General features: G+C 45.6%; 1 protein-coding gene across 1 annotated transcript in view; it reads left to right on the top strand.

The window, feature by feature from the left end:
• The first annotated feature begins 679 nt into the window (after window positions 1-679).
• Window positions 680-27,765, top strand: part of RPTOR (regulatory associated protein of MTOR complex 1) — a 412,605-nt gene continuing 385,519 nt past the window's right edge. The window contains exon 1 of the mRNA XM_030827216.1: window positions 680-1,631. Within this exon, the coding sequence (XP_030683076.1) occupies window positions 1,470-1,631 (162 nt within the window). The 5' untranslated portion in view covers window positions 680-1,469. The remainder of the gene's footprint in view (window positions 1,632-27,765) is intronic.

Below are 27,765 nucleotides of genomic sequence, written 5' to 3'. Positions count from 1 at the left end.
ATCTCGGCTCACTGCAACCTCCGCCTCCTGGATTCAAGCAATTCTCCTGCCTCAGCCTCCCGAGTAGCTGGGATTACAGGCGTGCGCCACCACGCCCAGCTAGTTTGTGTATTTTTAGTAGATACGGGGTTTCGCCATGTTGGCCAGGCTGATCTCGATCTCTTGACCTCGTGATCTGCCCGCCTCGGCCTCCCAAAGTGCTGGGATTACAGGCGTGAGCCACTGCGCCCGGCCTTTCACTTGGTTGTCTATGAAAAAATTAAAGAGAAAATCTGATTGACGCTGGAGAATACTACACTCCAAAAAAAAGTACTATATTTTCTAATATTATCAGTGTTTTTTAATATTTTCTAATATTATCAGTGAAGCTTTTGCCGCTTTTTCAAAATCCGGAAGAAACAAGGTGGTTGATTCCTTTAATTTCAGGAGCATGTAACTTCATTTCTAATAACAATGTTTTTGAAAAAATAAATTAAACCGACAGTTTCATTTGTAGGATTGACTTTAATAACACGCCTCTACTGAACAAATGGCGATTAACTGGGGAAAACGGAATTATGGTAACCGAGGTAACGAGGTCGGGGACTCCTTTTCCTCCGTTGCATGCTGGGTGGCGCGGCGAGAACGCTCTGAGGAGGTTTGGTCTGTCGGCCACGCCGTAGGCCGCGGTGCATTCTGGGTCCTGGCAATATGGCGTCCTCCTTGATGTGCTGATGAGATGAGTTTCACTGTAGCTCCAAACCAGAGGGCAAAGCTCCCCTGACCCAATAAGCCCACATTGTCCGTTTCCTCCGTGGTTCCGTGTCGCCCGTTTCTCAGGACTCGTTCTCAGGCAGGAGAGAGCCTCGGGGCTGAAGGCCAGGACCAGCCAGGCCGCGCGGACCTGAGGTTGAGGAACCGGGTGCGGGCGAGCACGATGGGCCGGTTCTGGCTCTGGGTGCAGCAGCTCAGACGAGTGCGAGACCCGCAGGGCTGAGAGTGGCTGGAGGAGACCCAGGGCCCTTTGAACCCGATCCCTTGGCCGGAGACCTCAGCCCAGTCGGCCCAGTGGGCGAACCGGCACCAAGAGCGGCCTGCCTGTCCTCGGAACAGCTGAGGCGTTGGAGGCCGAGAGCAGGGTCATCGTGAGGCCTGAAGTCTCTTACGCTTTTGGCAGCTCCCCTCGCAGCCCCTCTGGAAACGTACAGCCTCAGGAGCAGCCAGTGGCTTGGGACCTGGGGTGGTGTGTGTCTGCGGAGCTTCTTGGGCTGCCCCATTTCCTAGCGGCCCCCACCTGCCACTTCCCGCTCAGAGTTAGAGATAAGGATCTCAGACTTTTTGCCTGAGTAAGGGTCTCCGCACTCTATCCATTTGGTTTTCGATTTCCCGTTTTTGTTTCTTATTTCACCAGTTCTGGTACACGCTAGTTTTTAAGGCTGGAGGTTCTCGAGCGCTTGCTGCCAAGGACTCCCCCACCCCCTCCCCCACTGATGGAGTCCGAAATGCTGCAATCGCCTCTTCTGGGCCTGGGGGAGGAAGATGAGGCTGATCTTACAGACTGGAACCTACCTTTGGCTTTTATGAAAAAGAGGCACTGTGAGAAAATTGAAGGCTCCAAATCCTTAGCTCAGAGCTGGAGGATGAAGGATCGGGTAAGTGGATTCCGAAGGCACCCCTTGAACTTGGTAGTTTCTCCAACAAAGAAAGTTTACAGCCCGAAAAGTGTCCTTGGGAAAGCGCCGACATTTCCCCCCAGCCATACGTTGTAAGTCAACTAGAAAGCAAAAGCCATTTCAGACTGCAGTTTTTGGTTGAAAATGGAAAAGGCCGTTTCGGTTAGTCGTTACTCACTGGGTAGTGTTAATTCAATTCCAACTAAGTTCTAATTCAGATAATAAAAGTTAAGCAAATTTGAAAATACAGCATTGCGAGTATTTACATGCACTTTGGCATACTACTTAGTTCTGTTAACACTTAGAGGAAGGACAACGTGCGATATAATGCTTATACCCACATGATTAGTCTACTTTTTAAAATATCCAAGATGGGTGAAGTGCAGAAGTCTGATATGCTATGCTAGGAAACGAGATCACTGGAAAATGTTCAACTAGTAACACAGTAGTGCAAAGTTATTTTAAAGTTACAGTGAACTTCATTCTGGTCTTCTAAACAATTTCTCTTGAAGCTAGACTTTCCTCCTTTTACGTAGTGTCCTGTTACTGTAACTTGGAGACAGGATTTCTTTAATCGTGAGTTAGGGTATGAGGCATTGAGACTTGGGTGCAGGTTTTAGGGTGTCCACATGGTGTTGGAGTGTGGAGAGTGACTCACAAGCAGCTGGTAGGAAAGAAAACAGCCGAATTTTGTTGAATTTGTCCTTCATAAAACACCATCTATTTCCTGGTCTCAAAAGCAAAAGAGTGGTACCGCTTCTCATCTATGCACACTTATAATTTGTCTTTTTGTAAGTTATTTTCTCCCTCCAGGCTGCTTTTATTTGCACGTTTCAGTGGTATGAAAGAGGAAGTTGGTGTTACAATGTTTGATTTCCTCTAGTCTTATGTATATGTTTATGGAATATTATTGTTTTTTAGTATATGATGTTGAATATATATAAGATTACACTTCTGGGCTAGGCGCGGTGGCTCACGCCTGTAATCCCAGCACTTTGGGAGGCCGAGGCTGGCGGATCACCTAAGGTCAGGAGTTTGAGACCAGCCCGGCCAACATGGTGAAACCCTGTCTCTACTAAAAATACAAAAATTAGCCGGGCTTGGTGGCAGGTGCCTGTAATCCCAGCTACTTGAGAAGCTGAGGCTGGAGAATCGCTTGAACCTGGGAGGCAGAGGGTGCAGTGAGCCGAGATCGCGCCATTGCACTCCAGCCTAGGAGACAGACTGAGACTCTGTCTCAAAAATAAATAAATAAATAAATAAATAAATAAATAAATAAATAAATAAAACTTCTGGTGACTCTAGTCAGTCAGTCAGTAGTAACCAGTACTTTAGTTACTGATTTGGCTTACTTCTAAACGGTTAGGAAAATTTGTTTCATCCAAAAGCAGTTAAAGGAGTTAAATAAGTTAGTCATTGGGGGAGTTTGTATAAATTCTATCTTAGGATATCTTTAGTACTAATTATATAGTTAAAAGCTTTTGTGGTTGCTATACATATATGAAAAGACTTTTTTAAAAAATTCTGTGTGGAGGGCAGTTTTTTTTTTGTTCTTTTGAAATGTGGTTCCCTCTGCTGTCCTAAACCTATGTTCCGACTCTTTGAAACAGATTAATGAGTATATGTTTGACCTTTTAATTAAAACATTAATTTGTGAATGATCAACATTCCCTAATAACCTTTTCACAGGTTGTTAAGAGAAACAAAAGTTCTGTGACTCTTAGTGACTACTGAGATTGCTGCTTAGAAAGGAGCTGGGGAGAAAGTTTGCTGTATCATGTTTTTCAGTGGAGAAAATCAGCAGCTAACATCTTCAGTTGAGTTTGTGGGAGTTTGGAATCTTGTCATCTCTTCCCTCAGGTCAGACCTTGAGGGACTGTATCACACACCCTATAGGACAGAAGTTGCAAACTCAAATGATACTAATAGTGGGAAGGTAGCATAAGAGAATTAAACAGGCCACATTTAAGAAGAATAATAGCATAGGTTCAAAGATAAAGATAAATGGCAGCTGACATTTGACACAGTGTGTGTGACAGTTTCTGGAGGGTGAGAACAGGGGCTCCCTGATGCCATAACTGAAGGGGCAACTGGGCCTTGGCCAGGCCTCTCTGTCTTTGAGAAGCCAGCAAACTTTTTTTTTTTTTTAATGTGAATATTCGTACTGATTCAGATATATTACCAGACCCATTGTAGTCCAACACTGCAGGCTGAACAAACCCCATTTGTGGAGTGTTTTTCTGTTTCTTTCTTTTTTTTTTTTTTTTGAGACAGGGTCTTGCTCTGTCATCCAGGCTGGAGTACAGTGGTGAGATCACACGGCTCACTGCAGCCACGACCTGCTGGGCCCAAGTGATCCTCCCACCTCAGCCTCCCCAGTAGCTGAGACTATAAGTGTGCACCACTATGCCTGGGGTTGGGGAGTCTCACTATGTTGCCCAGGCTGGTCTTGAACTCCTGGGCTCAAGCAATCCTCCTGCCTTGGCCTCCAAAAATGCTAGGATTACAGGCGTGAGCCAACACGCTCAGCCTGGGGTGTTTTTTTTTGTTTTTTTTGTTTTTTTTTTTTTGAGACGGAGTTTCGTTCTTGTTGCCCAGGCTGGAGTGCAGTGGTGTGGTCTTGGCTCACTGCAACCTCCGCCTCCCAGGATCAAGCTATTCTCCTGCCTCAGCCTCCCAAGTAGCTGGGGTTACAGGCACCCGGCTAATTTTTTTGTATTTTTAGTAGAGATGGGGTTTCACCATGTTGGCCAGGCTGGTCTTGAACTCCTAACCTCAGGTCATCCACCAGCCTCACCCTCCCAAAGTGCTGGGATTACAGGTGTGAGCCACAGCGCTTGGCCTTGGGGTGTTTTTTGACTAGTGGGTTACCTACGTAAGAATCTCTGTTACCCAGGCCTCCAGGCCACACTGTCCCACTGTGCTGGAGGTGGCCTCCAGTCTGGTGGAGCAGCATGTTTGTAAAGTGAAATGTGTGTGTGTGGTTGTTCTGTGCTAGGAGCTACATCAACTACTTCCTGGTGGCCATTGACTGTCCTAAATGCAAGCTGAGATTTTGCTTCTTCTTGTGATTAATGTGCAATTCCATACACTTTTATTTTGTACATATATTAATGATTACTTACTGGCATCCTATTTAGTAGCCTTGCTACAGATTCCTAAAATTGACATCTTTACCAAAGTTGACTGACTGATGACTCCCAAGAAGTTTTTTTTGCCACTCAACACTCGGCATCCTTCCAGAGCTACAGCCCATGTCCGCTCTCAGTTGGGATTCCTACCATCTTTGTTTTGAATCAGTCTTGGTTTTCAAATGCCACTTTTACCACATTTTAATTTCTAAGTTACTGTTAGTTTAAAATTATTATTGTTAGTTTGTTGTTTGGTTAATTCTAGTATGTATAATGAATGAGGCATACATGTATCCATAGTGTTTTTAGTTTGCAGTTTTCAAATAACTAGACATGTATGAATTGTAGTTCAAAATGAATCATTCACAGACCTTTGGCTAAAACGGATATGTATGTATCTTCCCTATTTGTGTTTTTGGCTCACTGCAACCTCCGCCTCTTGGTTCAAGCGATTCTGCTGCCTCAGCCTCCCAAGTAGCTGGGATTACAGGCGCCTGCCACCACGCCTGGCTAATTTCTTTTGTATTTTTATTAGAGACGGGGTTTCACCATGTTGGCCAGGCTGGTCTCAAACTCCTGACCTCAGGTGATCCACCCGCCTCGGCCTGCCAAAGTGCTGAGATTACAGGTGTGAGCCACAGTGCCTGGTCTAACTGTGATACTTTATAGTTATCACAGAGTTCATTTTCCTACTGGAAAGTGGGGATAACTAGTCTCAGATGACTCTTTTGCCTGGAATATGTGGGATGGAATCAGGGATGCTTGAGAGCTATTGCTCTGAAAGTGTTGACAGACATGCTATGTCTACACACATATAGACTGACAGACACACTGTCTACATGCATGCAGCACCCCTGGCAGACACATTCTGTGTACACATGTGGGGTCATTGTCAGACACACTGTTTCCATGCATGTGTAGGACCACCGACAGGCATGCTATGTCTACGTGTGCAGGGGATGAAACGGTAAGATGAAGAAGGCTATTTTGTAAACCATTCTCTAGACTCAGCTGCATTGCTCTGTAGCCATAGTTTGCATAGGTCATGGAGGAAGCAGAGTAGATCTGTTCAGCTTATACTTGGACTGCCAAAGGTTTATGTGGTCTTTTCAGCAAGGGTAATAGTGATCCTTGATAATCTACACTACCCCCTCTGCTTTCCTCACCTTGCGTCCTCTCCACATTCCAACTGCGCCCTGTTCCACTCCCCTGAGACTGCTCTCCATATGGCCCCGGTTTGTTGCTAAATCTAAAGTTCTCTTCTCTGTCCTTCTCTGTTCTTACTTCATCTCTCAGCCGCATTCCACAATGTGGACCATGGCCTCTTTATAAAGCTCTTTCCTCACTTGCTTCTGTGTCTTCACAAAACTCGGATTTTCCTCTTAGGTCACTAGTTGTTCCTTCTCAGACTCCTTTGCTACCTGACACCTAAATGCAGGGGCACCCCAGGAATTGATCTTGGACCCCATTCTCTGTTGTGGGTGTGCCCCTCCCTAGCAGATCTCATTGGGGCCCATGATTTTAAATACTGTCTACATGCCAGTGATGCTTAAACCCCCAATCTTTAGTTCTGATCTGGCCTGAAATTTCTGTCTCAGATGCCTACTGCCTGCTTTTTCTTAGTTTTCTCCATCACCACTTGCCACAACCACCATCCACTCAGTTGTTCAAGCTGTAAGTTTAGAGTTTATCCTTAATTCTTTCCTCTCCCTCTCTTTATTGCCCCATCCAATTCATTAGAACCCATCAGCCTTACTTCCAAAGCATGTCTTACATTGGCCTGCTTCATTTTGTCTCCACTGATGCAGCCCCAGTCCAGGCAGCCATCATCTCTTGTCTGGACACTCCATTTGTGTCCCAACTGGTCTCCCTATGTCCATTCTTGCCCTACAACCAGTTTTTCACATAGCAGTCAGAGGGATCTTTTATTTTTATTTTTATTTATTTTGAAATGGAGTCTCCCTGTCGCTCAGGCTGGAGTGCAGTGGTGTGATCTCGGCTCACTGCAACCTCTGCCTCCTGAGTTCAAGAGATTCTTGTGCCTCAGCCTCCCTAGTAGCTGAGACTACCAGTGCATGACACCATGCTCAGCTAATGTTTTGTATTTTTAGTAGAGATGCAGTTTCACCATGTTGGCCAGGCTGTTCTTGAACTCCTGAGCTCAAGTGATCCTCCTACCTTGGCCTCCCAGAGTGCTGGATTACAGGCGTGAGCCATCACACCTGGCCAGAGGGATTTTTTGAAAGTGTGAATCAGATTCTATTACTTCCTTACTGGTGGTCTCCATTGGCTTCCTCTGTGCTTAAAGTAGAAGTCAGACTCCTCTTGCTGGTTCACAAAGCCTTCATGATTTGGCCTCTGCCTGCCTTTTCTGCTTCTTAGATAGAAACTCCTGGAATGCTTTTCTCTCTGATCTTTGCACACCTGGCTCCTTCTTGTCGTTCATACTTAGCATCTAGGTCCCTTCCTCAGAGAGGCCCACCATCACCCCATCTGAAGCAGCCACCCTGTCACTCATAATCCTTCATGATGGCTCTTTATTTCTCTGATATTTTTCTCCCTACTTCCTCCTGGAGATGTGAGCTTTTCATCATAAAGCAAGGACGTAGTCTAGTCTATGCTAGTCCATAGGACAGTGCTTGGCACATAGTAGGGATTCAACAAAACTGTACTGATACAAAATGGATAGTTTACAAAGGGCTTCCACGTACCTTATCTTTAAGGCTCAACAGCACCATAAATTACCTAGGGATCATTATCTCCATGTTACTGATGAGGTAACTGAGGTTTTAATTGAATGGCTTACCTAAAGTTACATAAGTAACATGGCTAGCAGTGAGAGGAAGTGGAATCTGTCCAGAGGGAGAAACAAAGTTTAGTTCAAAATAAAACAAAACTGTATCATAATGTCTCAACTGAAAAATTTATGTTAAGAGGTCACGGGGTCTAAAATAGCAGACCAGCAGACCAACATTCAGCAGACAGAGAATGATACTCAGTCTGCTCACAGCATGTGCCCTGTGCACTGGGGCTTCCCCTAGACCCTTGCAGGGATCCACAAGGTCAAAACTGTTTTCATAGTAATGGAACGCTATTGGCCTTTTCCACTCTGTTGCTATCTGCACTGATAGTGCAAAAGTGATGAATCAAGACAGTGGTGCCAAGCTGTACTACTAGTTCCTGATTTCTTTGCCATGCACATGGAGAGAATGTCCTTGCTAATAAAGCAGTGAAAATGATGACTTTTACTAAATCTTGACTATTTAAGCACACATCTTTTTCGGACTGTGTGTGCTGCTCCTTCTCCTGCAGGCAAAGCCCAGTGGCTGCCTGGAGGAGGAGCATCTGCTGCCTTCATGGACACAGCACATCCCAAAGGAATCACCGACAGGCCACCTCTGGATGTTCAGGCCTGTGTCCGCCTCTGGATGTTCAGGCCTGTGTACTTGGCAGATATGTTTTTGAAAATGAACTCAGTGAGCTGTCACTTCAAGGAGAATACAACTGACAGTATTTGTTGCCAGTCATGACATTTGAACCTTCAAGTGAAAATTGGTTTTGGAAAACTTGTATCTGCCGCTGTGAGCTTGGCAGCTTCCCAAGACTTAAAGATGTTTCTGGTGAGATCCATAGTGATGTTAATGAATGGAATTAATGTTGTAGAATGAAATGTGCCCACATTTGGAACATCTGCATAATTCAGTGAACCAATATTTCCAGATGACCAATCCATGATATTACAAAATCATCCATAGGTAAAAGATCCATTCAATGTTAGACCAGTGGATTTTAATGTAATAGGGTATAAAAAGTTCACCAGTGGATACGTGTTTTTTTTTTTTTTTCTTTTTTTTTAAGACGGAATCTTGCCCTGTTGCCCAGGTTGGAGTGCAGTGGCGTGATCTTGGCTCACTGCAACCTCCACCTCCCAGGTTCAAGCAATTCTTCTGCCTCAGCCTCCTGAGTAGTTGGGATTACATGTGCCTGCCACCACGCCTGGCTAATTTTTATATATTTAGTAGAGATGGGGTTTTGCCATATTGGCCATGCTGGTCTCCAACTCCTGACTTCAGGTGATCCACCTGCCTTGGCCTCCTAAAGTGCTGGGTTTACAGAGGTCAGCCACCACACCCTGCTTGATGTTCTATTGTGTGCGTGTATGTGTTTTTGTTGTTGTTACTTGTTTGTTTCACAGTTCACTGCATCCTTGACCTCCTGGGCTCAAGTGATCCTCCTGCCTCAGCCTCCTGAGTAGCTGGGACTACAGGTGTCAGTCACCATGCCTAGATTTTTTTTTTTGGATTTTTTGTAGGGATGGGGTCTCACTATGTTGCCTATAGTGAGAGTTTAAATATTTTATTCAAATAGATTGCAACAGATCTTACCACTTACTCAGTTTTGTTGTAATATCAAATAATAATATTCTCAATTATTTGGATATTCTGATACTCCTGCCATCATGTATCTTTGTGAGGCCAGATTTTTCTCACATACTTCAACCAAAACAGTGTATTTCAACCAATTGAATGTGGCAACAAAAATGAGAATCCAAGGCCGGGCGCGGTGGCTCACGCCTGTAATCCCAGCACTTTGGGAAGCTGAGGCAGGCAGATCACAAGGTCAGGAGATAGAGACCGTCCTGGCTAACATGGTGAAACCCCGTCTCTACTAAAAAATACCAAAAATTAGCCGGGTGTGGTGGTGGGCGCCTGTAGTCCCAGCTACTTGGGAGGCTGAGGCAGGAGAAATGCGTGAACCTGGGAGGTGGAGCTTGCAGTGAGCCGAGATTGCACCACTGCACTCCAGCCTGGGCAACAGAATGAGACTCCATCTCAAAAAAAAAAAAAAAAAATGAGAATCCAGTTGTCTTCTATGAAGCCAGATATTAAAGAGATTTGCAAAAATCTAAAAAAAGCCACCTGAGACAAGTGACAAGATAACTGACAATTTTTGAAAATATAGTTATTTGTAGAAATGTTATTTATTTGAACATATAGTAAGTCTGATTTTTAAATGAATTCATAAATGTATCAATTATGTTTTTCTTTCTGTTTTAACCTTCAATACTGAAAATGTTGATAAATGAAACTCAGAAAAAAGCTCTTTGAGGGTCTTCAGGAAACTTTAAGATCGTAAAGGGGCCCTGCTGCCAGATGTTTGAGAGTTATTAGTGTAGTTAAAAGAAAGTGGGCCTCATCCTTAAGTCAGGAAGAAGGGCTTGAGGATATCAGGTGGCTGATCAGAAATGTCAGGCAGGGCCTTGAAGTGAAATTAGATAAGAAACGTAAAGGCCCTAATCTGTTGCCCTCTTTCCATTCTCTCTGCCTAAGGAACTGTTGAGGTCTCTGGACTTGGAGCTGGGAGGATGTTTGTGAAGAGCCTGTGTGATTGTGAGGGCAGTGGCCTTACATGTGGCCGCGTAGCCCCCATCAGGGCCTTCTATTGCTCCAGATTTCTAGTGTGTGTCCAGAGGGAGATGCACCACCGCCCACCCAGTAGCTCTTGTGCTGGGAGTGGAGGAACACCCAGTCTGTCTGGAGGAACGTCTACTCTGTCTGGCAAGGAGGAGGCGGCCAGAGGTTCAGCCAAGGTGGACAGCTCACAAGAAGTGTCCTGTCTCTCCAGGGCCCTGCTGCCTAGACAGACTGACAGACACAGTAGCACCAAATTATAATACACAAGTATAGGTATCAATTATAGTAATTACAGGTGAGAATGACATTATTACTGGGAGCATCTTGATTTAATATTAAATAAGTAAATCATTTGCATTGAACTGCATTTATGAAAGAAATCATTCACATTGACCAGCATTAAACTCCCAGCAGCCAGTGACTTCATGTAGTTGGTGATGAGGAGCTGCCCCAGGATTCCAGCTGGGGAGTTGCTGTGCATAAATTTGTGTTTTGAAATACCTTATTGGCTATGGATGGAGTGGGGCGATTGGAGAGGGGCGAGACTGGAGGTGGGGGCACCAAGTGGAGAGGAGTTGTGCTAATCCCGGTGAGAAACCCTGGGGGCCGGGCGTGGTGGCTCACATTTGTAATTCCAGCACTTTGGGAGGCTGAACTGGGAGGATCTAAAATTTTTTTTTTTTTAAGTCTAGGTAGATACTTACTTTGTGGTTCCTGAGACTCACATGAGACACTCACATGAGCGCTTGTGTGATTGTAAGGGCAGTGGCCTTACTTGTGGCTACATAGCCACCATCAGGGCCTCCTATTTCTCCAGAATTCTGTCTCACCTCTCCAATCCCTCTACTCCATCCACAGACAATAAGATCTTTCTAAACACAAATTTATACACAACAATTCCGTAGCTGGGCTCCTGGGGCAGCTCCCCATCACCAACTACATGCTGAGCCCAGGAATTTGAGACCAACCTAAGCAACAAAGTGAGGCCCTGTCTCTACAAAAAGTAAAAAATAAGCCGGACATGGTGGTGCACGCCTGTGGTCCCAGCAACTCAGGAGGCTGAGGTGGGAGAATTGCTTGAGCCTGGGAGGTTGAGGCTGCAGTAGTAAGCTATGATTGCGCTGAGTAATAGAGTAAGACCCTGTTTCAACAAAACAGCAAAAAAAGAAACCTTGGGAGCCACAAAAGAGGCAGCTGCAGTAGGAGTGGATGATAGAGCATGGATCCTACTGATCTGAAGAAGGTAGAAATAGAATGTGAAGTGGATGGGTTCCAGTGGGTGGAGTTTGTGGGTGTAGTGTGGACTGGCTGGCTGGTACAGTTCCGCTCTTTTTATTTGCTCTTGAAGTGGATATACTTTTCATTAGTGAGTCTCATGTGAGTTTCAGGAGTCACAAAGAGACCATCTACCTAGATTAAAAAAAAAACAAAAAAACTTAAAACATGCTGGCCGGGCACGGTGGCTCACGCCTGTAATCCCAGCACTTTGGGAGGCCGAGGTGGGTGGATCACCTGAGGTCAGGAGTTCGAGACCAGCCTGCCCAACGTGGCGAAACCCCGTCTCTACTAAAAATAACAAAAAATGAGCCGGGCATGGTGGAGGGTGCCTGTAATCTCAGCTACTTGGGAGGCTGAGGCAGGAGAATCACTTGAACTCGGGAGGTGGAGGTTTCAGTAAGCCAAGATCTTGCCACTGCACTTCAGCCTGGGTGACAGAGTGAAACTCTGTCTCATTGTTCCGTTCTGAAGAGCTGTGGAAGAGTCTTGAGATGGGTAAGAACATGTCCTCCTCATTATCACCCTGTGGAGTTCTAGAGCTAGAGTTTCAACAAGATAGCATGTGGATTACACATAGGAGGTGTCCTCCAGGTTTCTGAGTCTATCCTCCTCTTATTCAAATGACTTTAAAAAGGAATTTTGAAGGCTAAGGTGGGAGGATCACTTGAGGAAGGGAGTTCAAGACCAGCCTGGTCAACATGGTGAAACACCCATCTCTACCAAAAATTTAAAAATTAGGCGTGGTGGTAGATGCCTGTTATCCCAGCTACTTGGGAGGCTGAGGTATGAGAATCGCTTGAACCCGGGAGGTGGAGGTTGCAGTGAGCCAAGATCATGCCACTGCATTCTAGCCTGGGCGACAGAATGAGACTTTGTCTCAAAATAAATCACTAACTCAATAAATCAATCAATAAATACAAAAATAAAAAGATATTTTGGTCATCTACAATACTTGTTTCAGGAGAGCTGAAGTTTGCTACCTTTCTCTAAGTCTAAACATATGGAAAATGGCCAGGCACAGTGGCTCACGCCTGTAATCCCAGCACTTTGAGAGGCTGAGGAGGGCAGATCACTTGAGGTCAGGAGTTTGAGACCAGCCTGGCCAACATGGTGAAACCCTGTTTCTACTAAAAATCCAAAAATCAGCTGGGCATGGTGGCAGATGCCTGTAATCCCAGCTACTCAGGAGGCTGAGGCAGGAGAATCACTTGAACCCGGGAGGCAGAGGTTGCAGCGAGCCGAGATCGTGCCACTGCACTCCAGCCTGGGCGACAGAGCGAGACTCTGTCTCAAAAAATAATAATTAATAAATACATAAATATATGGAAAATGCCATTCCAGTAAATACTTGGCATTGTAAATCAATGCTTTAACTGTGTTCTAGGCTGGGCGCAGTGGCTCATGCCTGTAATCCCAGCACTTTGGGAGGCTGAGGCACTTGGATCATTTGAGCTCAGGAGTTTGAGACCAGACTGGGCAATGTGGTGAAACTCTGTCTCTACAAAAAATACAAAAAATTAGCCGGGCATGGTGGCATGTGCCTTTGGTCCCAGGTACTTGGATGGCTGAGTCAAGGGGATGGTTTGAGTCAGGGAGGTCAAGGCTGCAGTGAGCTATGATCGTGTCACTGCCCTCCAGCCTGGGTGACAGAGCTAGACCCTGTCTCAAAAAAACCCCCGAAACCCATAAACTTGTCGCATATTGGTAGGTGTGACTGCAGAGAATTTTCATGCCTTTAGAGGCAGAACAGGAAACAGCGGAAGAGGAGACAGTCGCTGATAACAAGTTTGAATTTTACCCAGCTGTCGGTATATTTTTCAGGTGTGTTTATTGTTCTTGACTAGTACTTTTTGTATTTTAAAATGTTGATGTAATTTCAAACTGACGGAAAACCTGTAAGAATAGTATCATGAGCTTCCCTATAGCCTTTGCCCAGGTTCCCAGATTGTTTACATCTCGCCTTGTTTACTGTCACCCTCCATTTACATATTCAGACTGAGCTGGAGATGCTGTCCCCTTCTACTCCTAAACACTGTGTCTGTCTCCTTAGAGGAGGCCATTTTCTTACGTGAGCACAGTGCAGTTGTGAGAGTCAGGACATGTATCATGGATATGTGCTCCCGGCCCTCTGTAGTTCAGAAGGGCAGGTGTTGCTGCCTGCCCAGCAATGTCCTCATTATGCCCCGCCCATCACCCAGGATCACGCCTTGCATTTGGTGGTTGCGTCTGTGTAGCCTACCTTAATCTAAAGGAGTCTCTCAGTCTGTTTTAGACTTTCTTGACCTTGATTTTTTTTAACTGTGGATTTACCATCTCGACCATCTTTCAGCACACAGTTCAGTGGCAGCAAGCACACCCACATGCTTGTGCAGCCGCCACCAGCAGCCGCCACCAGCAGCCATCTCCAGAAGCTTTCCATCTTCCCAGACTGAAACTGTCTCCATTAAACACCAACTCCCCATTCCCCTTCCCCAGCCCTTGGTAACCGCTGTTCTGCTTTCTGTCTCTGCATTTTTTGGCCTTGCATGTTGTTGAATGTCCTGAATTTGAGCTCCCTAGTCTTTCCTCATATTCACACTGAGATGGGGCATTTTGGGTAATGATGCGCCTTTGTCAGTGAATCCCATCAGGAGCACATGACAGTGCCTTGTCCCAGTACTGTCATGCTCATTTGATCCATTACCATCAAGCCCTTTCTTGCTGAGTGGCCGCCTCCTGACTGATGCTGCCCTTTTGCCATACCTGTTTAGGAGCACGTCCTGACTTTCCAGCACAACCAGAGGGCCCAAGCTCACTCTGTGCCCTCCCTGCCCCAGTCCTGGAATTAACCTTTTCTCCAAGGAGCCTGGTTCCTGTTAGTGGCGAATGGCATTGAGAAGCCAAGAACATGTGCATTTAGAGTTGGGCTGTGTGCTTTGCCGTTGGTGTGGCATGCGTCTCCTGTTGGTTGGCCCTCTGAGCAGGAGAGAGAGGATGGCGCTGTCTGTGTCTTGTTTACCTCTGTTCCTCTGTGTATGCTGGAACCATGGATGTGTAGAGAGAGCTGCAGTCCAGCTCCTCACCATGATGTGTTCTGCCCTTCCCACTTTGCCTGCTACCACTCCCTCCCCAGCCATGGGAAACCAGCTCCATTGTCCTCATTTAATCATGGGCTCAAAGCTGGAATGCACAGAAGGGAGCCTCGGAATGGCTAACCCTGACCACTTGGGAAAGCAAATGCTACAAGAGGTTGACTTCATTGTTTTCTGAGGTAAACGTTACATATGGTGAAATGCACAGACCCCAGCTATCTGAGCAATCAGCTCATGCTGTCTGAAAATCAGTGTCAGCACTAGTCAGTGTTTTGTGGGCAATCACTGTTGTTTTACGTAGATGGCACTGCACGTTGGGTGCATGGGGTGAAGGGGATGCAAGACATGGTCATGGGCCTGTAGGAATTTACATCTTAGAGAAAAACAACATCCTTACACGCAGCTGAGTAAAAAGCTCAGTGCAGCCATGATCTGCCCTTGAGTAACAAGGTAGCGATTTCAGGAATTCTGCTGCTGGCCATTGAGGTGTTGTCTGTTCTGCACCAGAGACTTGGCTGAGCCCCTAGCTGGATGGGCTGTGGAGTCCATGGTGGCTGAGACGAAGATCTGTGTGCTCAGGTGGAGTGGTTGGGGAAGCAGGGCGGAGGATGGATAGTGAATTCACAAATGACTGATTTATAGAATTTAGTCATTCAGCTACTATCATCAAGCCCCTTCTCTGTGCCAGGCACTGGGCTAAGTGCTGCAGATACCGTGAGGAGTAATTCCTGCATTGAAGGCGTTTTCCAGTCTATCAGGGCAGATGGATGGCAGTGCAGGAGGCAGGGTGTGAGGTGGTGGTGGCTGGATGGGCCGGACGGAGAAAGGCCTTCTGGAGGTGGGAGCTCTAAGCCAGTAGCTGAAACAGAATGGAAGGGAGAGGGTGGAAGTTTCAGCCGGAGGAACGGGGACGTGCAGGAGCTGGGAGGTGAGTGAGCGGGGTCTTCAGGGAAATGCCGTTGGGAGCCTCCTGTGAGGGGCCTTCCCTCATGCTGTGGGAGCCGCCTCATGCCCGCCTGGTGCTCTGTGCCTGTCATTCCCTTCCCACACTGCCACTCCCCAGCACTTGGCTACGTGTTTGTTTTGTCTCCCCACTAGGATGTTGTATAGAGAACTGGGACTCTGTGTTCACTGCTGAGTCCGAGGCTGTTCCCGGGGCGACTGGCAGTCAATAGGTGATCAATAACTGTTTGTTGAGTCAAGGAAGGGAGCAGAGACCCTGAGAAGAGAAGAACTGAGAGATCTGTGAGCCGGGAGGCTGGACAGGACAGATCCTAACCGGCTTATAAAGCCACAGGAATTTGGATTTTATCTTAAGGACAAGTAAGAAAGCTTTTAAAGCAGGGTGGTGACATGTTCAGAATGGCATTTTATTTTATTTTTGAAACGGAGTCTCACTCTGTCGCCCAGGCTGGAGTGCAGTGGCGTGATCTCGGCTCACTGCAACCTCCGCCTCCCGGGTTCAAGCAATTCTCCTGCCTCAGCCTCCTGAATAGCTGTGATTACAGGCACATGCCACCACACCCGGCTAATTATATATATATATATATATATTTAGTAGAGATGGAGTTTCACCATATTGGCCAGGCTGGTCTCGAACTCCTGACCTCGTGATCCGTCGGCCTGGCCTCCCAAAGTGCTGGGATTACAGGCGTGAGCCACTGTGCCCAGCCCCAGAATGGCATTTTATTTTATTTTTATTTTTAATTTTTTTTGAGACAGGATCTCACTGTGTCACTCAGGCTGGAGTGCAGTGGCACAGTCACCGCTTACTGCAGCCTCGACCTCCCTGGTCTCGGGTGATTCTCCTGCCTCAGCCTTCCGAGTAGCTGGGACTACAGGCATGTGCCACCATGCCTGGCTAATTTTTGTGTTTTTTTGTAGAAACAGAGTTTCACATATTGCCCAGGCTGGTCTTGAACTCCTGGGCTCGAGTGATTCACCACCTCAGCCTCCAAAGTGCTGGGATTATAGATATGAGCCACTGCACCCGGATGGCATTTTACAAAGATCCCTGTGGCTGCAGACTGGGGTGTGTGAGAATGTGTATATGTGTCTGAGTGTGTACGTGTGTTTGTGTGTGACTGTATTTGTGAATATGTATGTGTGAGAGACTGTATACATGTAAGTATGTATGTGAATGTGTGTGTGTGTGAGTCTGTATGTGTATGTGTGATTGTGTACATGTGCTTATGTGTATGCGTGTGTGTTTGTATGTATGTGTGTACATGTTTATGCGTATATATTTATGTGTCAGTGCGTGTGTATTTGTGAGTGTGTGTGTTAGGGAGGAGCATGGTGTGGGGTGGGGAGTCTCTTGAGAGTAGGAGGAGATGAGGATCTGGTGGCGGCTTGGGCTGGGAGTGACAGGCCCGGCAGCCCCAAGAGCCCCTGGAAGCAGAATTGAGACCCTTGGTGACTGCTTGGGTGCAGGAGGATGCAGGGTGACACGCAGCCTCCTAGCTGGATGTAGGAGAGAAAAGATACACCAGGCATTTGGAAAGCCAAAGAACACGTGTTTGCTTGTGAAAACTTACGGAATGTTTTGGTGGGATATGTTGAAATTGTTGCCTAAAACGATGGCTAATCTTGTGCCCCTCAGTGTCTGGCCTTCGTTTACCCCTGCTTCCCCTCACTCCCCTGCTTGGGGGCTGGGTGGTCATGACAGCCTCCCCAGTACACAATGAGCTTCTTTTAGTTTGATGTTTTCTTGGAGAGCTTTTTGTTTTATCCTTAAAAGTAGATCAGACAAGGCCGGGAGCAGTGGCTCATGCCTATAATCCCAGCACTTTGGGAGGCTGAGGTGGGCGGATCACTTGAGATCAGGAGTTCGAGACCAGCCTGGCCAACATGGCGAAACCCCATCTCTACTAAAAATACAGAAATTAGCTGGGCGTGGTGGTGCACACCTGTAATCCCAGCTACTCAGGAGGCCTAGGCAGGAGAATCGCTTGAACCTGGGAGGCAGAGGTTGCAGTGAGCCGAGATTGCGCCACTGCACTCCAGCCTGGGCAGCAGAGCAAGACTCTGTCTCAAAACAAAAAACAAAAAACAAAGTTGATTGGACAAGCAGTTTAAAGATATATCAAAACAAAAGTACTGTCAAAAAGTTAAATCAGATTTTTCCTGCATTTTCTGTAAGTACTTGCTAAGGTCCAGATTTAGTTTTCAGCTAGGTGTGACCGTCACCTGCCTTGTTGCCAATGTCCTGAAGATGCTTCATGTTGGCACATGTGGCTTCATCAGGTGGGCTACCATCCTGCATCAATAGTGGGCCGTTTCCATGGTTTCTGGTCTGTTGCTGGTCTGGCTTGACAGGTGGCAGAGCCTGGGTCAGACCCACAGTTTGGCCTCAGGGCTCCGGCTCCAGAGAACCACTGTGCAGCCTTTTACTTCATACACACAGCTCTTTTCACCAAGATGTGTTTTTACTGGGTCAGCAGGCGTGAATGTTTTCCCTAAGAGTTTTTTTTTTGAGATGGGGCCTTGCTCTGCAACAGGCTGGAGTGCAGTGGTGCCATCATAGCTGAGGAGGCTGAGGTGGGCGGATCACGAGGTCAGGAGTTCGAGAACACCCTGGCCAACATAGTGAAACCCCGTCTCTACTAAAAATACAAAAATTAGCCAGGTGTGGTGGCGGCCACCTGTAGTCCCAGCTGCCTTGGAGGCCGAGGCTGGAGAATTGCTTGAACCCGGGAGGCGGAGGTTGGACAATCACTTGAACCTGGGAGGCGGAGGTTGGAGAATCTCTTGAACCTGGGAGGCGGAGGTTGGAGACTCGCTTGAACCTGGGAGGCGGAGGTTGTGGTGAGCCGAGGTTGTGGTGAGCCGAGGTTGCGCCACTGCACTTCAGCCTGGGCAACACAGCGAGACTACGTCTCCGAAAAAAAATAATAATAAATAAAAAATAAGGGAGATACTTAAAGTTCTGTTTTCTTTTTTTGTTTTGAAATCAAGATATTTGTTTTAGTCAGGTTCTTTTGGTTGCAAAGAAGAGTCTCACTTAAATGTCCCTAAGCAACTATGTTGCCTAAGGATGCCCAGAGCATCTTAATTGCTGGATGAGTTGCCACAAAGTGAACACTCTCACAACCAGATCCAGAAACAGAATAGCCCCGCCCTGAAGATCTTCTGTGCCCCCAGTCGCTGCCCACCCCTCCCCAGGAAGCTGCTTTCCTGATGTCCAGGGTTGTGTGACCATACTTTTGCTTTTGGTTTCTCTCGCTCAGCATTGTCTGTGAGCTTCATCCATGCTGCTCTAGTAGCCATGCTCATTCACCCCCTTGGACCGCAGTTACCTCACCTGCTGATGGACATTTGGGTGGTTTCCAGCATTTAGGCTATTAAAATTGTGCTGCAGGGAATATTCTCTCACGTGTCTTTTCTTTTTTTTTTTTGGAGACGGAGTCTCGCTGTGTTGCCCAGGTTGGAGTGCAGTGGCGCGATCTCGGTTCACTGCAAGCTCCGCCTCCCGAGTTCATGCCATTTTCCTGCCTCAGCCTCCCAAGTAGCTGGAACTACAGGTGCCTGCCACCACGCTCGGCTAATTTTTTTGTAGTTTTAGTAGAGACGGGGTTTTACCGTGTTAGCAAGGATGGTCTCGATCTCCTGACCTTGCGATCCGCCCGCCTCAGCCTCCCAAAGTGCTGGGACCATAGCTCACATGTCTTTTCGGGATCATGTATCTAATATGTCTCTGGTGTTGATTCCTAAGAGTGGAATTGCTAGGAGATAGAGAATACAAATGTTCAGCTCTAGGAGATACCGCCACACCCTTCTTATTTTATTTTATTTTTTCATATTAAAACAACTTTTATTTTAGGTTTAGGGGTACATGTGCAGGTTTGTTATATAGGTGAACTCATGTCACAGCGGTTTGTGTACAGATTGTTTTGTCAGCCAGGTATTAAGTCTAGTACCCAATAGCTTTTTTTTTCAGATCCTCTCCCTCCTCCCACTGTCTACCCTCAAGTAGGCCCCAGTGTGTGTTGTTCCCTTCTTTGTGTTTGCATGTTCTCTTTATTTAGCTCCCACTTATAAGTGAGAACATACGGTGTTTGGTTTTCTGTTCCTGTGTTAGTTTGCTAAGGATAATGGCCTCCATGTTCCCACAAAGGACATTATCTTATTTTTTTGTGTGGCTGCATAGTATTCCATAGCCTATATGCACCACCTTTTCTTTTTTTTTTTTAGTATGTTGATCTCTGGTGTGTACCACATTTTCTTATCAGATCTGTCATTGATGGACATGTAGGTTGGTTCCATGTCTTTGCTATTGTGAGTAGTGCTGCAGTGAACAGAAGCATGCGTGTGTTTATGGTAGAAGGATTTCTAGCTTTGTGCGAGAGCCCCAGTTCCTCCCCATGCTTGCCGATACCTGGAATGCATGTTATCTTGAAAGTTTTGTCCTTACCCTTGAGACTTGTACAGATAATACTAGGAAGTGTGTGTTACATGGGAGAGTCTTTTTGTAACTGTTGGATGACTGCGCCAATGCCATCAATGACTTTGTGAGGTTTGGTGGAATAAGGAGCTTGGTAGAAGCTGAATTGCTGTGGAATAATTGTTAAGAAGGCAAAGGGAAGGGGAGATGGTGGTCACACACCACAGGGGGTGTAGGAGGAGCAAGGTGGGCTGGTGACTGAAGGAGGCCACAGTAAAACAATGTTTTCTTTGAGAAGGAGCCAGTGCAGGGGAGAGTCAAGGCAGGGGAGAATGTGGTGAAGGAAGAGGCACTGCCTGTGGAGGGCGTAGAGCCCCAGGACTGGGAGGTGGAGGGAGGTGGGCACTGCTGTGGAGAGGGTAGAGCCCCAGGGCTGGGAGGTGGAGGGAGGCATGGGTTTGGGAGCTGTCTCGCTCTGTACTTTGTATCTCTTTATAATTTGCAAACATTTTAAAACGTGGATTAATTTCCCTAATCCTGACAAAGGCCCTAGCAGGCATATTTTGTTACAGCTGAGTAATCTGAGGCTATTTGGAGAGCACAGCCAACCTTACCAAATTCTTTGGTTGTTAAGCGGTGAGCCAGGAGCTGCATCTAGCGCTGGGACAGCTTTGGCGCCTGGTTTCTACACTGCTCTTGCTTAGTTTTGAGTGCAGCCTTTCTGGCAGTTTCTCATTGGTTTAAAGTCCCTCCTTATGTAGAGTCAGACAACTTCGATGGACTTGAAGAATTGAAGAGGCAACGTAGTTTTTATCTAAGAGCATGGGATTTGGAGTCCCACTAACCTTTCTCCAAGCTGGTTCCACGGCTCTCTAGCTGTCTGCTCCTGGTCTGAGTCTGAGTGTTTTCATCAATCAAGTGGGTCTAAGACTCCTCCTGCATAGCGCGGCTGTAGGGATTAAACAGGATAATATTGGGAAATTCCCTGGGACTGCTTGACTGTAGTTAAGAGCCCAGTGTTTGGTGCCTGCCTCATGCCGTGGTCAACTTCTGTGCAGCAAGTAGAGATAGCCTGGTAACTCAGTATGTGCTGTTATGGAGAGGTTTCCCAGATATGTTACTAAGTAAAAACAATGCAAAACAAGGCACAGAACAGATTTTATGGTGTGAACCTATTTGTGTTTTTAAAAAGGTATATGTACACATAAATAAAATAATTATGTAAAAAATTTATGGAAAGTATACACTTATACACAGGGATGGGGGGTAGGGGTAGGTAGAATTATAAGAATGTATATTTTCCTGGCTGGGCGCAGTGGTGGCTCACGCCTGTAATCCCAGCTTTTAGGGAGGCCAAGGCGGGCGGATCATGAGGTCAGGAGATCAAGACCATCCTGGCTAATATGGTGAAACCCCGTCTCTACTAAAAATACAAAAAAAAAATTAGCCGGGCGCGGTGGCGGGCACCTGTAGTCCCAGCTACTCGGGAGGCTGAGGCAGGAGAATGGCGTGAACCTGGGAGGCGGAGCTTGCAGTGAGCCAAGACCGCGCCACTGCACTCCAGCGTGGGCAACAGAGCGAGACTCCGTCTCAAAAAAAAAAAAAAAGAATGTATATTTTCCTGTAGTTAATTTTAAAAACCTTCTGCACGATTATGTTAGTGTTAGTTTAAACAACAACAACAAAAGATTACCCTTATGATATGTTCTCTATTGGCTTATTAGCTATACCTCTTTTTTTTTTTTTTTTGAGACAGAGTCATACTCCATCACCCAGGCTGGAGTGCAATGGCATGATCTCGGCTCACTGCAACCTCTGTCCCCCAGGCTCAAGAAATTCTCATGCCTCAGCCTCTTGAGTAGCTGGAATTACAGATGCATGCCACCACGTCTGGCTAATTTTAGTATTTTTAGTACAGGCAGGGTTTCACCATGTTGGCGAGGCTGGTCTTGAACTCCTGACCTCAAGTGATCCACCTGCCTCAGCCTCTGGAAGTACTGGGATTACAGGCGTGAGCCACCATGCCCAACCTATACCTTTTTTTTTTTTTTTTTTTGGTGGTGGTTCTAAGATTTTCAATATTACACCTTTAAGTTATCACAGTGTACCTTCAAATGATATTATGCCACTTCACATGTAATATAAGAACCTTATAGAAGAAGGGTGTACTCCTGTCCCCCATCCTTTTGCTATTAATGTCATACATTTTATTTCTACACATTTTAAACCCCACAGTACATTGTTATTATTTTTAAAAAGTCTGGCTGGGTGCGGTGGCTCATGCCTGTAATCCCAGCACTTTGGGAGGCCGAGGTGGATGGATCACGAGGTCAGGTTTTCAAGACCAGCCTGGTCAACATGGTGAACCCTGTCTCTACTAAAAATATAAAAAAATTAGCCGGGCGTGGTGGTGGGCGCCTATAATACCAGCTACTTGGGAGGCTGAGGCAGGAGAATTGCTTGAACCCGGGAAGTGGAGGTTGCAGTGAGCTGAGATCACGCCACTGCACTCCAGCCTGGGTGACAGAGTGAGACTCTGTATCAAAAAAATAAATAAATAAAAGTCCATTATCTTAGAAAGAAATTTAAAAATAAGAATATCTTTTATATTAGCCCACATATTTCTATTTATTTTTTCTTTTTTTTCTAAGACTGTCTCACTCTGTTGCCTCGTCTGGAGTTCAGTGGTGTGATCTTGGCTCACTGCAACGTCCGCCTCCCGGGTTCAAGTAATGTTCGTGCCTCAGCCTCCCAAAAAGATGGGACTACAGGCATGCACTACTATGCCTGGCTAATTTTTTTGTATTTTTAGTAGAGATGGGATCTTGCCATGTTGACCAGGCTGGTCTCAAACTCCTGGCCTCAAGCAGTCTGCCTGCCTTAGCCTCCCAAAGTGCTGGGATTACAGGAACGAGCCACTGTGCCCGGCCCACATATTTCTGTTTCTAGGCTTCGTTCCTTTTATAGCTCTGAGCTTGAATCTAGTATATTTTCCTTCAGTCTGAAGAACTTTAACTTTGCTTATAGTACTGGTATTTTGACCACACATTTTCTCAGCTTTTGTTTGTCTGAGGATGTCCTTATTTCACCTTTATGCTCCCAGCACTTTAAGGATGTTCTGTTGTCTCAGGCTTGCCTTGTTCCTGAAGTCTGCTGTCGGTCTTACTTTTGTTCTCTAGTATGTAATATTCTTTTTATCCTCCAGCTACTTTAAAGATGTTTTTGTCATTGGAATTTAGCAGTTTGATTACAACGTACCTTGGTGTAGTTTTCTTTGTGATTAGCCTGCTTGTAGTTTGTTGACATTCTTGGGTCTGTAGGATTATACTTTTCACCAAAATTTTGGAAAATGTACTGCCATTATTTTTCCAGTTTTCCTATCTCTCCCCTTGTTCCTCCTCAATCTTCCAAAGCTCTATTTTACATTTATTTTAGATGCTAGATATTGTCCCACTGAGGATCCCCATTCCCTCCATCTTTTTTTCCTCTGTGATTCAGTTGAATTGTTTCTGTTGTAATGTCTTCACGTTCTCTCATCTGTTCTAATATAGTATCTAACATGCTCTTTATTTTATTGTTACAGAGACAGGAGGATCTCGCTATGTTGCCCAGGCTGGTCTTGAATTCCTGGGCTCAAGTGACCTCCCATGGTGTCAGGATTACAGGTGTGAGCCGCAGTGCCCAGCCCTACCATGCTTTTAAGCCAACTCATCCGATGTATTTCAAAATTTCAGATGCTGTTTTTTTTTTCTCTAGAAGTTCCATTTGGATTTCTTTCTTCGTATTCATGGTTTCTTTTAAATCCTTGAACAAATTTGTAATATTGTTTTAAAAATCTTGTCTGTTATTTCCTCATCACTCTCATTTTTGGGTCTAGATGGACTGATTTTCTTGTGGTTGTGGATCAGGCTTTCCTGCTTTTTCTTACCTCTAGTAATTTCTGATTGGATGCTGGACACAGGGAGTGTTATGTTGTTGAGCATCTGCATTTTGTTTTCTGCATTTAAACAGTGTTGAGTTTTGTTCTGGCAGGAAGTTAGTTTACTTGTGGATCAGCTGCCTTCTTACAGGGTTTGTTTTCTGTCTTTTAAAAACAGGTCTAGACCAGGCATGGTGGCTCACGCTTGTAATCCCAGCACTTTGGGAGGCTGAGGCTGTGAGCCGAGGTTGCGGCTGTGAGCCGAGGTTGCGCCATTGTACTCCAGCCTGGGCAACAGAGCGAGACTCTGTCTCAAAAAGATGAATGAATGAATGAATAAATAAATAAATAAAAGCAGGTCTAGGTCAGGATTGGAAAACTATGGCCCCCTGCTTGTTTTTATAAATAAAGTCTTTCGGAACAAACATTCCCATTGTTTGTGAATGGTCTATGCTGATTTCATGTGACAGTGGTAAAGTTGAGAAGTTGAGGCAAAATCTGTATGTCCCACAAAGCCTAAAATATTTATTATCTGCCCCTTTACAGCAGGAAATTTGTTGACCTGTAGTCTAGAGAAGCCTTTACTTTTGGTCTAGTTTAGCCCTGTGCCTAACGGTGTGGCCTTTCTGAGTCTCTGCTGAGGGTTGTGGGTGCTTCATGAGGTCCCTTCATTCTCCCTCGTTGGAGCTTGAATGTTTCTCACCCTGCTCCGCTTCTCCTTCCCCTGTGGCTGCTCTTTGCCTGGCCTCCTGGAGTCTCACCAGCAGCACGCCCTGCCTTGCATTCAGCCAGGGACTCAAGGGGCCCAGCTCTGTTTCTGCCTCCTCCATGTGGCTGTCTCCTCCTTGTTACTCTGCCGCTCTCATGCTGGCTGCTCTGGCCATCATGAACTCAGATCTCTCTCTCCTCAGCTCAGTGACTGTCACGGTCTGCATGGGCCCCTGTCTTCATGCAGAAAGCTCCTGTGTCATGGGGCACACCTCATTTGTCTTCCCTCTCAAGGACCATGTTCCGGTATGACACACTGTTCAGTGCCTGAAAAAGTGTTTTATGTGTTGTGTTCAGTTTTCTAGTTGTGTATGGTGAGAGGGCTAGGCTGTTACTATTAGTCCATCTTTTTCTGGAGGTGGTGGTCCCCCTAAGTATGATATAGAAGGGGCAAATGAACGAAAGTGCCAGATAGATGAATGATGCACGATGGGATCACCTTTTATTAAGTAGGTTAGAGTAGCTGATGGTTGATTTTTTTTTTTTTTTTTCCTTGAGACGGAGTCTCACTCTGTTGCCCAGGCTGGAGTGCAATGGTGCAATCTCGGCTCACTGCAACCTCTGCCTCCTGGGTTTAAGCGATTCTCCTGCCTCAGCCTCTTGGACATCTGGGACTACGGGTATCCACCACCGTGCCTGGCTAATTTTTGTATTTTTAGTAGAGATGGGGTTTTACCATGTTGGCCAGGCTGGTCTCAAACTCCTGACCTAAAGTGATCTGCCTGCCTCGGCCTCTCAAAGTGCTGGGATTACAGGCGTGAGCTACCGTGCTCGGCCTGATGGTTGATTCTTTACAGTTAATAAGTTGTTATGTATTAATGAGTTGTTCTTTCACTAAACCTAATGTTCCCCCCCAGTGGAGTTTCACTTTCCAACTTACACACGGCATTAATATTTAAGATTACATTGGTGTATCACATTAATAGTAGAGATTAAAGTTTGGAAGAGTTCAGCTTTCATGATCCCTAGGCAACTAATTTACAAGGCTAGATTTAGAGTTTCTCCTTTCTCTGATAGAAACATTTGCATTTCATTTGGGCTTTATAATGCCAGGTAGGTCAGAGGTTGAAACTGAAATAATTGTTAAACACGTAAGAGGATTTAAGGATAAAATCCTCCCCTGTTTTGGTGTTACAGATCTAAATTGGGCACTCATGAAGTCATGTAGTGCTAGAGTGCCGGATTTGGCTCGCTACCCTAAAGATTTAGTTAATTATACAGAAATCCTCTTTCGGTGTTACTAATTGTTCATGTCCTATAGAAAATGGTCTAATTGTTCTTTTCATTTAGCTATTTTGTTTAAGAAGGTCCTTTCTGGTCTGATTTGATTTCTTTCTTTTCTGAAATTAGTAAGTAAAGAATACAGAAAACATCTATTTACAATTCCATCAATATTTATAAAAACATCTGTGTGCCCGCAGCCTAGTCAAGATACAGACTATTTCAGTACCCTAGGACTTCTTTATGTGTCGCACCTTGATCACAGTTACTCCTTTTCTTAAAGAGGCAAATACTTTTCTTCCTTTTGTTGGCAATGATTATTTCTTCACTTTTCTTTTGAGATGGGGTCTCATTCTGTCTCCCAGACTGGAGTGCGGTGGTGTGATCATAGCTCACTGCAGCCTCAACCTCCTGGGCTCAATTGATCCTCTCACCTCAGCTTTCCGGGTAACTGAGACTACAGGTGCACACCACCACACCAAGCTAATTTTTGCATTTTTTGTAGAGACAGGGCTTCACCTTGTTGCCCAGGCTGGTCTCAAACTCCTGAGCTCAAGCAGTCTGCCTGCCTTGGCCTCCCAAAGTGCTGGGATTATAGGCGTGGGCTACTATGCCCAGCCTCTTCACTTTTCTTAATGGTTTTCCTACCTGTGCATCTCTAAAAATTGTACTTCAGTTTTTCGTGTGCTGCTTCTTTTCTCAATATTGTATTGATAAGAATCAGGTGGTTGAGAAAAACATTTAGGTATGCTGTAGGGATAGAGTAACTATTTTAAATTCTTTTTTAAAAAAAGAATCAGGTGGTTGAATATATGTTGTTTACTTCTATGTGATATCTCATTTCATGTGTACATCACAATTTATCCATTCTACTGCTGAACAATGTTGAATTAGCACTAATTTATTTTAGAGACTGAGTCTCACTCTGTCACCCAGGTTGGAGTGCAGTGGCACCATCACGGCTCACTGTAGCCTTGACCTCCCGCAGTCAGGTGATCTTCCCACCTTAGCCTCCCAAGTAGCCGGGACTACAGGCAGGTGCCATCATGCCCGGCTAATTTTTCTTTGTATTTTTTTGTAGAGATGGGGTTTTGCCATGTTTCCCAGGCTGATCTCGAACTCCTGGGACAAATGAGCATTCTCATATATTCTGGTACACCTAAGCAGGCATAAGATATAAGATAATTGTGTGTTTTCTTCTCCTTTTTTTTTTAAATGCCTGTTCAAGTCTTTCGCCCAATTTTCTATTGAGTTGTGTTTTTCTTACTGATTTTAGGAGCTTTTATATATTTTGAATATGTATTATAAATACCTCCCAGCCTGGGCAACATAGTGAAACCCCATCTCTCCAAAAAAAAAAAAAAAAAAAAAAAAACCAACCAAAAAAACAAAAATTAGCCGGGCATGGTGGTGCACACCTGCAGTCTCAGCTACTTGGGAGGCTGAGGCAGGAGGATGGCTTGATCCCAGCGGTTCCAGGCTGCAGTGAGTTGAGATCACACCAGCACACTCCAGCCTGGGTGACAGAGTGAGACCCTGTCTCTAAAAAACCAAAACCAAAAACAAATCTCAAAATCTTTCCACTCGGAGGCTTGTTTTTTCATGTTCCTTATGGGGTCTTTTGACATTCTCCATTTTAATGTGGTCTGATAATCAGTCTGTTCCTTTAAAGGTTGGTGCTTTTTTTGCATCTTGTTTAAGAACTCTCTCCCTTGATGGCATGAAGTTAATCTATATTATCTGTTAAGGCTTTATGCTTTTTCTTTCCTGTTTAAGTTTTATATAAACTTTGTGTATGGTTTAAGGTAGGGATCTAGTTTCCCATGTGGATATCTAGTTGTCTTAGTAGATTTCTGTGAAAAGCTCATCCTTCTTCCTCAGTTGCAGTGCTCTGTCATAGGCCAAGTGACCAGCGTAGGTCTGTTTGG

This window comes from Nomascus leucogenys, chromosome 14, assembly GCF_006542625.1.
Source record: "Nomascus leucogenys isolate Asia chromosome 14, Asia_NLE_v1, whole genome shotgun sequence".
Lineage (NCBI taxonomy): Eukaryota > Metazoa > Chordata > Mammalia > Primates > Hylobatidae > Nomascus > Nomascus leucogenys.
This window is presented reverse-complemented; position numbering and strand designations above follow the sequence as displayed.